General features: G+C 40.1%; 1 protein-coding gene across 4 annotated transcripts in view; it reads left to right on the top strand.

Moving 5' to 3' along the window:
• Positions 1-3,085: 3,085 nt before the first annotated feature.
• Positions 3,086-12,370, top strand: part of arhgap17b (Rho GTPase activating protein 17b) — a 25,286-nt gene continuing 16,001 nt past the window's right edge. For 3 of the 4 annotated variants that reach the window (XM_085454126.1, XM_085454127.1, XM_085454129.1), the window contains exons 1-2: positions 3,086-3,477; positions 7,963-8,002. In XM_085454126.1, the coding sequence (XP_085310252.1) occupies positions 3,425-3,477; positions 7,963-8,002 (93 nt within the window). In that variant the 5' untranslated portion in view covers positions 3,086-3,424. The remainder of the gene's footprint in view (positions 3,478-7,962; positions 8,003-12,370) is intronic. The other variant, XM_085454130.1, reaches the window with a different exon arrangement.

The following is a 12,370-nucleotide window of genomic DNA, read 5'->3' as shown; positions in this document are numbered from 1 at the left end:
CTCTTCTTGCACATTTAGGCTCAGTTTCATATTCTAGTTTAGATTTTTCTCCATCATTCCTGTTAGTATTCATATTTGCTTCTGCCAAGGCACAGCAGCATATAGACCCAAAATGTGCTCATTTAGTAAAAGTTAATTTGTAATTACCTGTAGAAAATATAATTTGTTATGTGCATATTTTATTATAGTTCTAGCAGATGGGTAATATTTCTGGAGATCAGAGTTTTAGAAAAAAGCCCATTTTCTTCGCATGTGTCTCTGCAGAGATATCTGTGAGTATAAGAAGTGGATAAAGGTCTAAAAGTGCCTAATGTTGATGAATGGTCCACAAAAATGAAGGCTTCCACAAATGTTTTTTTTTAATCCTACGGAAGCACAGTTTGAAGTCTCCTCCTTCAGCTTTGTCCCAGGAGGCCACCATGTCAAATTTCCAAGCAAAATATAGTCTCTCTGCAGGCCTTTGAGACCACACTATTCTCATCTCTGGGAATTCCAGCAGGCTCTCATGGGGATCGAGCCTAGGAGGGCTCGGCCCGGAGCTGCTGCATGGTGCGCCGGCAGGAGTCCACCCAGACTGGGGGGTAATTGGTTTATCCCACCGCCTGGTCTGCTTTCCCATGTGGGCCACTGCTGTGGGGAGGCCCAGGGGTACAATATGGAAACAGCATGATACCCTCCAATGCCGAGCCGGCATTCACCGCTCCCGCTATAGAGACCTGGGACATGGGTAGCAGCAACACAAAGCTGAAGCAGAGATGTTTCTTCGCTCTGAAAAGATCGCTATTTGGTCTCCTTTTGAAAATGGGCAGCATTTGTGTTTGAAATAATCAAATTCTGACCAAAGCTTTAATAAAAAAATACAAAGGGCATCAGTCTGAGAGCTTTTATAAAGTTGTGTCTTATTGCCATCATTCCAGCATCTGGTTGAACATTACTTTCTATCGCGCTCTTGGTAATTTGAAGCTGAAATAAAATTGCAGATACAGTCTAACACATAAATACCAACCTAATCTCCAGATAAACAACATGTTTTTCTTTGTATTTGAAGAAGAGGCTGGTGAACTGAGTTCCATCATCAGCTGTAACTCTGATTTGAAATTAAACCTACTGCAGTGTGAAGCGTTGTACTGTTTTGTCTCCAACACTGCCAGTGAGAGAATGCAAAAACTTTACACAAACACACACACCTTTACTAATGTGAAAGACGTCTAATTTTATTGTATAGGAAAGAAAAGTTGTTTTGCCCAGTCTCTGTCATCACATTTAGTGTTAGTCATAAAACTACCAGTGTTACTTGTTTGGCTTTTTTTTTTTACTCATAATGAACTTTCTACTTTTTTTTCTTGTGTCCTTTTTTGTTCTTTTCCTTTTGTCTTTGTCAGATTATCTGGCAATGATGCTTAACTGACTTTTTTTTTCTATAAATATGTCGGCAAGAAGGCATATTTACAACATGCCCTGACATTGCGAGAGAGCACTCACTAAGGTAAATGTGTAATGTATTTGCTGATTAGGTTTCTTTATTACCTTTTTTTCATGACTGGGGAAGATTAGGACAAAGCAGGGTGTAAGGGCACTGAATGCAGAGATGACGTATTACCTGAAAATGAAAAGTTCAGACTTGTCTGTTTTTCTTTCCCCCTGAAGGTCAAATTTCTTACGTGTCTTCTCAGAGCACAGTGTTTACCTTGGATCACTTAAGTTCACTTAAATTTCATGACACGGCACAGCTCAGTCATTCATTAAGATGAAAAAGTTCCTGTGTCACAGAGGAGAACTGAAGCTATTGTGCACATGGCAACAGGAAAAACAACTCAAACAGTAATGCTGAGTAGTTTGCAGTTTCTTAAGGTTTCTTATAGTTTATTACAATTATTAGAACTATTTGTATTTATAGGATAGGTGTCAGCCTGCATGTCAGCAAACGTGAGATGGAAAGAATACATGTGTGCGTGTGTGTGTGTGTGCGTGAAAGGCAGACAGTGAAGGTAAATGAGTTTAAATACCTGGAATCAACCATCCAAAGCAAAGACAGAAGAAAAGAGTGCAGGTAGGATGGTGATGATTTGTGAGGATGAATTGTGGTAGAAGGATAGTAGCAAAAGTGAAAGGGCAGGTTTACAAGAATAAACCCCACAGAATAATTAATTAAAGATAATTTAGTCCAGTAACTGATTTTAAAAAAGGTCATTTTCCCCACAGCAGTACATCACAGTTTATACATAGAAACTATTTATGGCACTAGTTGTTCTTTAACAGCAGATGACCACATTTAAAGTACCTTTAACAGAGTTTGACAAGTTTTCAGCTCAGGGCACACAGGAATGATTGCGTGCTTGCTGTAATTTATTGGGATCATATAGTCCCTACCAGTCATTGCTGTGACAAACAGGGTCTACAGTTCCCGTAAAATGATTGCTCCTCAAGCAGGAATGACCATCAACAGCCCTTCTAATATAATCAAGGTGGGGTGGTGCTAAGAGAGTTATGAGCTCTTTAACAAGGTTATACCTGGGAGAATTACAACCGCCTTGACTACCATTCATTCACATTAATCCCCCAACACCCAGACAGGCAGTCGTGCCCATATGAGTCTAATAATGAAACTGATCGGTGAAGAACTGCTGAACAAAGCCTTTGCGTGACAGGCACAAGGTGGCGGCAGATCACTCCGGAAAACTCTGTGCTGGTTGGTGACGAACTGATCTGAAATCAGACAGTTAGTCACAATCCGGGTGAGCAGTGACCCGGACTGATCCAGAAGCAGCGGTTAAAGTTGTATAATTTTCTGCTATTGTTAATTAATTCTTAATGGCTTTCACGTGCATCACAACCACGTTTTTAAAAAAATATATTTTGGCACCACACTACAATACATACTACTGCATCTATGAGTTTCTGTCACGTTTCTCTGATTTGTCATTACTTGACAATCACCCCCGATTTAAAACTCTGATATTTATTCTGAAGAATTCATCCCCACGTTAAAACATGTGACTTTGCAATGACCAAAGTCTTTTTTTTTTCATGTTAAGGTATCACATGTCACCACGGGGCCCATGCGGCTTCCAGTGCGGGAAGTAAAAGCACTTCCTCCTTCCTATCACAGCTGTAGTAGAGAAATCAGCCAGTCTAACAGGAGCGCTGACATTCTTGGCAATGGGGACCCTGAAGGTCGTCCGCCGCTGTTTCTGCTCACTTCCCTGCGCGTCTTAACGGTAACGGCCGATGTCACCGGGTTCAACCAGGAAAACTGTTCAGTTTTTGTGACTAAAAGCGGTCGGAAGTCAGGTCTTGGTAGCACAATGGCTGCGACGTAGCGCAACTTTTTTTTTCTTTTTTTTTTTGGTGGATGATCGACAGCGTTCGTTGGTGCCGCAAACTTTTTACGGACTTGTAGGAAGAAGCTCACGAGACTTGCAACATGAAGAAGCAGTTTAATCGTATGAAGCAACTTGCCAACCAGACTGTTGGAAGGTAGGCTACATAACATTGTTGCAACGTGATGTCATACATTATTGTGTTAGGCCAGCGCTTCTAATTTATGTCTCCCTGTTGTCATCTGGCTGATTTTTATTGTGGGCGGTGTCGGAGGGGCTGACCACGATTTTGTGTGATTAAAAAAATCTGGAGAATTTCTAAAGGTTTAGATTGCAGTGAAATTGTGTCAGAAGCACACAAAGCTTGTCCAGATACCAGAACAATGTTTTGTTTGTTTGTTTGTTTGTTTCAAAAAATACAAGAAGTTTGAAAAGTAGATTTTCCAGATTTGGTTTAAAAGTATGTGGCTGTAACTTTGGGAAAACATTTAAATTTACTAGCATTAAGTAAGTGGATTCAATGGATAAATGGCTACAACAGATTTTTTAAAAATCCTTATTAATAACCTTATAATCAAATGTTCTTTTAGATTGTATAATCTATTGAACATAAAACCAATTTTAGATGAGAACAAACGGCTCTCATCTAATCTGCTGTAACAGTTCATGTACTATCACAGCTATTGCCTTTAATAAATTAATGGCTCAAATGGAGGCAATGAAAGTATGTCTTTCTTTAAATAGAGAAGCCCTGCTTAGGATGCATGTGATACTATCAAAACATACAAACCGCAAACAATAAAACAACAGTGGCAAATATTAATAAAGAGGCATCACTGTAAGGGATGGAGAGACTTAAATATATGCTAAATAGATAAATACAAATATTTCTATTTGCTCTCTATATTGCACTCTTTTAGTGTACTTGAAGGAGGCCTCGATTCTGAATTCACTTTTGTCATCAACACCTATTTAATTAAGTCTGTCAACAGTCCCCCTTGCCCTTCTGTGGACCCAAGAATGACCCCACCTTTTACTGCACTATGTACTCACATGTGCAGGTATATGTTCAGTTACAGGGTAGGATGTGCTCACACGCATGTTACCTGATGGGTGTTGATAGGGCAAACTACGTATACCATCCTTCTTCCTGCGTCTCTGATTCAGTGTCTCCATTTGTTGCTGTATTAATTAACCAGACTGCTGTCGATACCCTGTGATACCCTGCAGGTGCTGGCCTTGGATTCCTTGCATACATGACTCCACATGTTGTTGTGTAAGAGCAGTAAAACTCAACTGAGAAGGCAGGATGACAGCTTGCATACTGAAAGGCAAAATAGTTTGCTTGCCCACACCCACTCTGGATTACTGCTGGGCGAGTTTAACATGCAAGAAATCCTCGGGTGCCATTAATACCACAGCTTAAGTAAGAGTGGGTGGGAGCTAGAAAATAAACAAAATAAAAAAAAAAAAAAATCACAGAAAGCACTCAAGTTAAATTAAGGTTAAATGTTACACCCCCCCCCCCCACCCCCCCCCAGTCTTTATGCTACACATGATCACACATCATAATCCATCAAGTGAAGTTATAAAGGTCTAGATTAGATCTCTGTCTCGAGCTCGGGGGTAAAACAAAAAAAGGTTTTCCTGCTAATAAATGCTCCAAATACAATTTGACAGAATTGAAATTAAGCTGGCTGTGAAGATCTAGATCATAAACCAGTAAATCTGTGTCCACCCGCGTGAGAGTTTGTGATGATTTGTGGTTTTCTGTTTGGCCCAGGAAAGGCTGGACACACACACACACACACACACAGGTTTTTAGTTTTTGTGGAGTAAGCATTTATGTAGCTGTTGACAGCAGAGGCATGGCAGGGTTCGGGCCGTCATGCAGCCACAAAGTCGTTTTTTATAAAAGAGGAAGCCAGATTTCATTTGCATGTGAATAATAAGAGGAAGCGATTCAATTTAGATGTAGTTGCATTGCGGTAGAAGATGGCAGGGTAGCGTGTTTTTATAGGACATGCTTACACAGTGTCCTTTACCAAAACTGAGTCAGTGAAACATGATATGATCCATCTTTGCGAGCAGCTTTTAAGATTTTGTGTGTTTGTTTTGGTCAGTTTTCCTACAGGTGCATGTTTTACAGTTACAGTTGTCCTTCACCTTTTTTTTTTTTTTTTTTTTTTTTTTTTTTCCAAGGTCCGGCTCCAGCTGTCGGTTTTTTTAAGAACAGTAGCTTCTGGCTAGAGCCAAGCTGCACTCCACTCCAGTTCAATCGATTCTAATTCCGTGTTGATAGGAATCTAAAGATTGCTCATGCAGCTTTTTCCTTCAGAGACAAGCCTGTAAAGCCTAATGTTTAATGACGTCATATGGATCCATGTGGAGGTATTCTAGCTGCATTATGTTAATAAATGGCTTGTTTTCAGTTTCTGTTTACTTAATACATTGGAGTCACTGACTTGTATCCATTTGTCTATATTCTATTTTAAATCAGTTTCTTCTTTGTTTGGGTAAAACCATTTTGTAGCTAGGACATCTGATGCTGACTATGTGGAATAAATTGGCAAGAAAAATGCACACATTTGCGTAAATATCTTTGTGAAGACACTGACTGACCCTCACGCTAATCGTAACATAAATATAACATTAAAACCAGTTCTTCACCCTCAAGCAGGCCTTTAAAGAGATGAGATGTAAGGACTAACCAAAAGGTCCCCACTTTTTCAAAATGTCCTGACTGCATTGGTTTTAAATCTCAGACTGGTCCTCATTAGGATGCTTTGACAAGTACACTTTGAGGTGTGTCCCATCATCCAGACCCTAGAGATATTTAATTAAATGGAAAATGGAGAGGCATATATCAGGTACTTTTTCTGGTCTTATTGAGCACATTCACTCACACAGCTTCATTCTAGAGTCACTGCTTTGCAAGACGGTCCTGGGCATTACCATAGACTAATCTTCCTACACAAGCACAGGGAGAACGTGCAAACTTCTCACAAGAAGGGCTTACTCGGGTTTGAACTCAGGACTCTTCTGCTGTGATCCACTGTAATGCCTCACATTTTAATCTTCCACAGACTCTCGCACTAATATCTGAGAGACTGCATATGGAGTACTGAACAGCATAATTAGCAGCTCAGAGTAAAAGTTGTCTTCAGAATCATTCAAAAAATTACTTATTCATTTTATGCTTTGCAAAGTTTTACCAATGTGAATTGGTCTTATTTGTGATCTGAGCTCGAGACAGCAGACAGCCACCACAAGCAGTTTCGCTAAACAGTGAGAGTATTTCAGGCATGAGTGAGGTAAGCTTGTACTGCATTTTGAGAGTGTAATGTGAAAATCTTATTTTTGTGTCCCACGTCAGTATTGGGTAATAATTCTTGCATGTGAGCGGATTATTTTATCCCCTGCAAGGTGTAAATCTACTGTGTGTTTCTTGGCTGGTGCTGTTAGAGGGTGGGGACAGGCCTTCAGAGATTTGTGCATAAATACACAACATCTGTGTATGTGTTGATGGATTTATTGACGGGGAAACCAATCACTCCTTTGACAATCTCACCAGCTGAGCGAGATGTAAATCAAATGGCTAAAGAACAGTTGCTGATGTTTAAAGGGTTTGGCTTTTTGTCAGCATTTCCTAGAAATGTGGGAGAGCTGTTGTGCCATAATATTTTCCACAGACTCTACGACAGTTCAGCATGTATTTGGTGTGTTTCAGAAATCAACAGGCCACCTGGCAACTTCCTCCTCACTTCATAGAAAAAGGCACACCTTTACGTGTTGCCATAACAAACACGGTGCAGATGACACCTGGGGAAGTGTGTTTTTTAGACCAGGAGGGGGATCAGCATTACATTTATGCATCGATGTTCAACATGGTTGTACAAATCCAGTTCAGTTTTAATTTGTATAGTGCTAATTTACAAAAACAATCCAGTCAAGGTGGTTTTATAGTGCAACGTAAAGACCCTACAATCACACAACCTTCTATGAACAAACTCTTGGTGACAGTGGGAAGGAAGAACTCTCTTTTAACTAGAAGAAACCTCCAGCAGAACCAGGCTCGGGGAGGGGCTGCCATCCACTGCCTGGGGGTACCAATAGTAGCAAATAAGTATATCATTATAACAACTGATTGTAGATTTCAGCTTATTCTGTTCACTTACTGCAGGCATACAGCACAGAGTGCAAACTGCAGACTGGTTGTGCTGGAGATTGTGCTCAACTTTGGTGGTCTGTAGAGTCCCAGAGTTTATTTAGCAATAGAGAGCTGTACACAAAAAGCAATAAATGCACTATACATAAATAAGTACAAGTGCATATAATGTCAGCATCACTAGTCTCATATTTCACCAAAACCACCAGGAGAAAAAGGAGAGGAAAAACCCAAGCTCAGCTGATAACAGGCCAGTCAGGTTAACATGCCTGCAATGACACTGCGTGAAGGAGGTACACCTGTTTTTACTACAGTGAAGCCTGAGGAAAAAATGAAGGCAATGCCGGATAGTCGTAAAATGCAATAATAACTCTCTTGTGCAAGCTTTTCGTGTCTCACCTGTATTGCTGTAGGACACGGGTGTGTTCTGTATGTCCTCAGTCTTTGACCACTGGCCTTTGTTTCTCTTCACAGGGCTGAAAAAACTGAGGTCCTGAGCGATGACCTCCTGCAGGTAAATCTTATCTTCTCTTATTTAAAGGGACTTTACGTCCAATAGTTTTTATTATCTTTAAAAAATTCCATTTGGCAGTCTAATGAGGGGTGGGCAGGTGATAAGCATTTATCCTCAAATGTGAACAATGCTGTTTTTAATGGTGGTAACCGGGTAGAAGAATAATAAATACAAAGTCTAAATGTCATAGAAAGTTTTCTCACATCTGTGGTTTAAGAGACCTATATACTGGTGCAGCTGCTTATTTCAGCAAACTCAAGTTTATGCACATGTACAAAAACACCTTCAGGATGTGACACGACTGAATGCTTTTTTTTTTTAGTCCATCAGTTAAATGGCTACCAAGCAGAGTTATAATAGTTTTGTATTTTCTTATTAGTTTTTTTTCTAGTTTTCATTTTCATCAGTTTGAAAATGTTTAGTTTTACTTTAATTTTTATTAGTTTTAGTGTTGATCCATAATGTGCTATAGTACTGTAAACATCCAGAGTCTAAATGAACATGTTTTCACATCTAGTTTAAATTTTTAGTTTAGTTATATGTAACTATAGTAACCTTGCTGCCAAGCCTACCTGAAAGTCAATGCAACCTTCTTTATTTAGAAAAAATGTAACAGTGCTTAAATGCAGTGAATTTGTCTGCATGATGTTTCATAGGCAACATTAACTCAACCACTCATTACGCCCAAGCTATGCAGAAAATCATCTCAACACACAAAACGTCAAACCTTGAAACAAATGGGCTACAGCAGCAAACCACACTTGTGTGCCGCTCCTCCTATGAGCTAACTGAAACTGAGGCTCTATCCATCCTGCCTTGTATTAACAGTTCAGGCTCCTGGTGATGGTGTAATGGTGTGGAGGATATTTTCTTGGCACGCTTTGAGTCCCTTAGTAATGTCCATATGCGTAACACCATAGCGTATCCATGTCCTGTTGGCTGCTTCCAGCAGGATAACAGCAGGATAGCTGTGTCACTGTCCACTTCCTGCTGTGACAAAACAAATTTCCCACGTGTGGGACTAATAAAGGTTATCTTATCTTATCTTATCTTAAAGCTTAAATCATCTAGTTTCTTATACATGACAATGAATTATGCAGTCACCAGATCTCAATTCAATAAAGCACCTTTGGGATGTGGTGAAACAGGAGATTCGCATCATTGATTTACATGTGACAAAACTGTGTGATGCTATCATGTAAATATGGAACAAAATCTCTCAGAAATGTTTCCAGCCCCTAGTTAAACGTATACCATGAAGAATAAATGTCATTCTGAAGGCAGTTTCTTAATATGACTTCACATTTAATTTTCCTCAAATCTGTTAGTCCAGTAAACTCCAGGGCCTCACTGGACTTTATTGTTGAACCCCTATAACAGTTCAGGTTTTGCCCACAGCACACGATAAAATATGTTTACACTGGGACTGGGTATCTGCCACCTATGAAAGATGTCCTGTTCACTGCCTAACCATAGCTTATTTTATGTCTGCATGTAAAACCGGCTTGTTTAGATATAATTTTCTGGTAGAGTAAAATACGGAAGTTATCAGAAGACTTACAAGCTCCTCGCAAAAGTTCTGTTAAAGCAATCGTGCCTTTGCGCCTTGTTGATGCCAAATCTGTATGCAATCTCGGAGTATAACTGCTGCCATTAAAACTTTACTGGCTAGTCTTTCATTCAGCATTGCCTAGCCAGCTCAAGGGTTTGGCACAGCAGAAGCGCCTTATGGTTTTCCACTCAAGGCAAGCTCTGGCGATTCTCTGTTATCTTGAAATTATACTTGATGTCCACTGTAGCGCTGTGTGGCGGAGGGGGATGGGGAAGCTCTGGCTAGTGAAACTGTGAGATCACTGTTGGGAAAATGGTGTGAATAAATATGACAAACTGAGAGGAATAAATCATGTTCAGGGAAGAAAGCAACTTTTGTGGAAGAAGGTAAAGATGAAGGCTTGATGGGGGAAAAGACTCACCAACCCCCATTCAGTCAAGGAAGTCATAGTTCTATGATAGCAGCTGACCGCTGAACCCCATTCACACAAAGTAGTGCATAAGACGCATTTCTGATTGATCATCAACCTGCGACCTAGGGTGCCCTGTGCACTCATAGAACTCACTTATGATGGAAGATGGTGTTTTTGTTATGGATAAACCATGATTAGCAAAGACATCAAATAACAGAGTGACAGGAGCTTTCTGTTGGGAATTCCTTAAGCTCCGGCTCTCAGTAAGGAATGTAATTGGCAAACGACGAGCATAGTGGAAAACTCATGTCAGAATCTGTTCTTTTTTGCAAATAACGAAGACCTCGTATACACGCAAAGAATCTGTTTTCAGATTTGCTGCCTGTTTAGTCATCTCCATACAGTGTGTAGCTGCTGCACTACTGATTCACATAGCAGTGAATCAGTATCGCCATTGTAATTTAATCACACTGCCTGGAAAAGTTTTATTTTTTTCCCCTCTTTCCAAACATGAACAGAGAGAGAATAAGTTTTCCTTTCCCCCTCCCCACACTCTTCCACAATTGCCTTCCCTGAGAAGTTCAAATTGAAATTTGACTCTATATGACTTCTAGTCTTTTCCATTTTTCCATAGTCGTTTGCATTGGCTAAGGCATTCATCTTGTTTGGACACGTCCTGCTTCAGAGGGGGAGTTGAGGCGGCTGTCAGACTGGATTGTATCTCTGCTGCCTGATCTCATACTAGTGAGCAAGGCTAGAGCTGGACCCATGCCTAAGTACTCAAATTGATATGAGGGCATGATGGACTGATAATTGATAATGTGTAACAAGCAAGTGGCTACCAGTGAAACGGCTGGTGAGGAAAAACAAAACTCAGGAGTCTCTGTAGAGAGTTCTCCAGCCGGTTGTCTTATCTTGGGATAAAAAAAAACAACTAAATTTTAAACAACTCCTTTACTATTTCATCACAAGCTAAATGCTGGAGGAAAACTGTCTTACCACTTTGTCATATTTCCAGTCTAATGTAAACAAAACCAGTTACTTACAGACACATTTAAAGGACAGACACGTTTTTCTCACATAACTTGTGAGACTACTCCTTTCAGTCAAACATGACACTTTGTTTTGTTTTTGCATTAAAGTCTCAATTCGGCTCAGTCATCGGCCCGTCGAATAGTAAACCGGCCTGCCAACAAGGTCAGCCACAGCGTCACCTGCCAGCCGGCAGTTAACCAGCCATTCAGTCCAATCCAGAAAACATGACTGCATCCTGTGTGACTCACTAAATGTTCCATGTTTTTTTTTTTTTTTTTTTTTTTTTTGTTATGGAAGGTCAGAGGTTGTCAGCTCTCTCTATTCTGATTTCATTGCTGTTTAGGGGGGAAAAGTTGGCAAGTAGACTGTAGGACTGTAAACCTTTGGACAGCAAGTAACTGGAGAGTGGAAGTGCTCATTTCTGTTGTGTTAATTGTCTGTGTGTGGGCTTGTTTCTGCCTATGATCAGGGAGTGTTCCTATCTTTTTTTTTTTTTTTTTTCTTTTTTTCCCAACTCTTATACTTGGAATCTCTCTGTTTCCTTAATGGTGGCTCTTCCTGATGATCCTACAAGTTTAAACCCTGAGACAAACTTATTAGATTTTGTTACCACACCATTTATTATTTTAATACGGTTCCAGCCCGCACATAGTTGTCTCTGCTGTATTACCACTATAAAGAGTTAAAGATATGCACATCTCATTTATTTATAAAAAGACTTCAGAGGGCTGTATGAAAACACTTTGTCCCCCTTTGTAATTCCAACAATTCCAACTTTACCACTTGATGACTTAGGCATGCTACTGAAACCTCCATTTAATTCCAATATACTGTGTAAGTCAATTTGCAACCCACCACCATCATATCTGAATTAATAAATCCCATATCTGCTGTCCTTGATGCCTTTTCTGTGCTGTAGGGAATCTTAGCAACTTCCTCTCATATTCTCTCAGTTCTGATTAGAGATGGACCAATCCAATATTACGTATCGGTATCGGTCCGATACTGACGTAAATTACTGGATCGGATATCGGAGAGAAATAAAAAATGTAATCCAATCCATTAAATATCAAAAAGCACCTCACAAAACTTGCGACATGGCATAACTCGGCTCATAACCGTAGCACGTTGCAGCAGTATGCGTCACGTGATAGAGCGGCTGTGTGTATTTGTAGCCTCTCTAGCAATGCGGCATTTCATCTCCGAGGAAGTTATCCCAGAGAGAAGTAAAGCAAGTGTGTAAGTTCATCTCTGAATGTTTGTAAAGCATTCCCACATTAAGCTTAACAACCGATATATGGAGGAGTGCCTCTTCTCCCTCCCTCTCCTGCTGCTACTTCAATCATGAAACTGATCAATGATCAGCTGA

The sequence above is a fragment of the Copadichromis virginalis genome, linkage group LG4 (assembly GCF_057382275.1).
Source record: "Copadichromis virginalis isolate Kocher_CV1m ecotype Utaka linkage group LG4, C_Virginalis_male_GT1.1, whole genome shotgun sequence".
Lineage (NCBI taxonomy): Eukaryota > Metazoa > Chordata > Actinopteri > Cichliformes > Cichlidae > Copadichromis > Copadichromis virginalis.
Note: the sequence above shows the minus strand (reverse complement) of the source record. Positions and strands in the feature narration are given on the sequence as shown.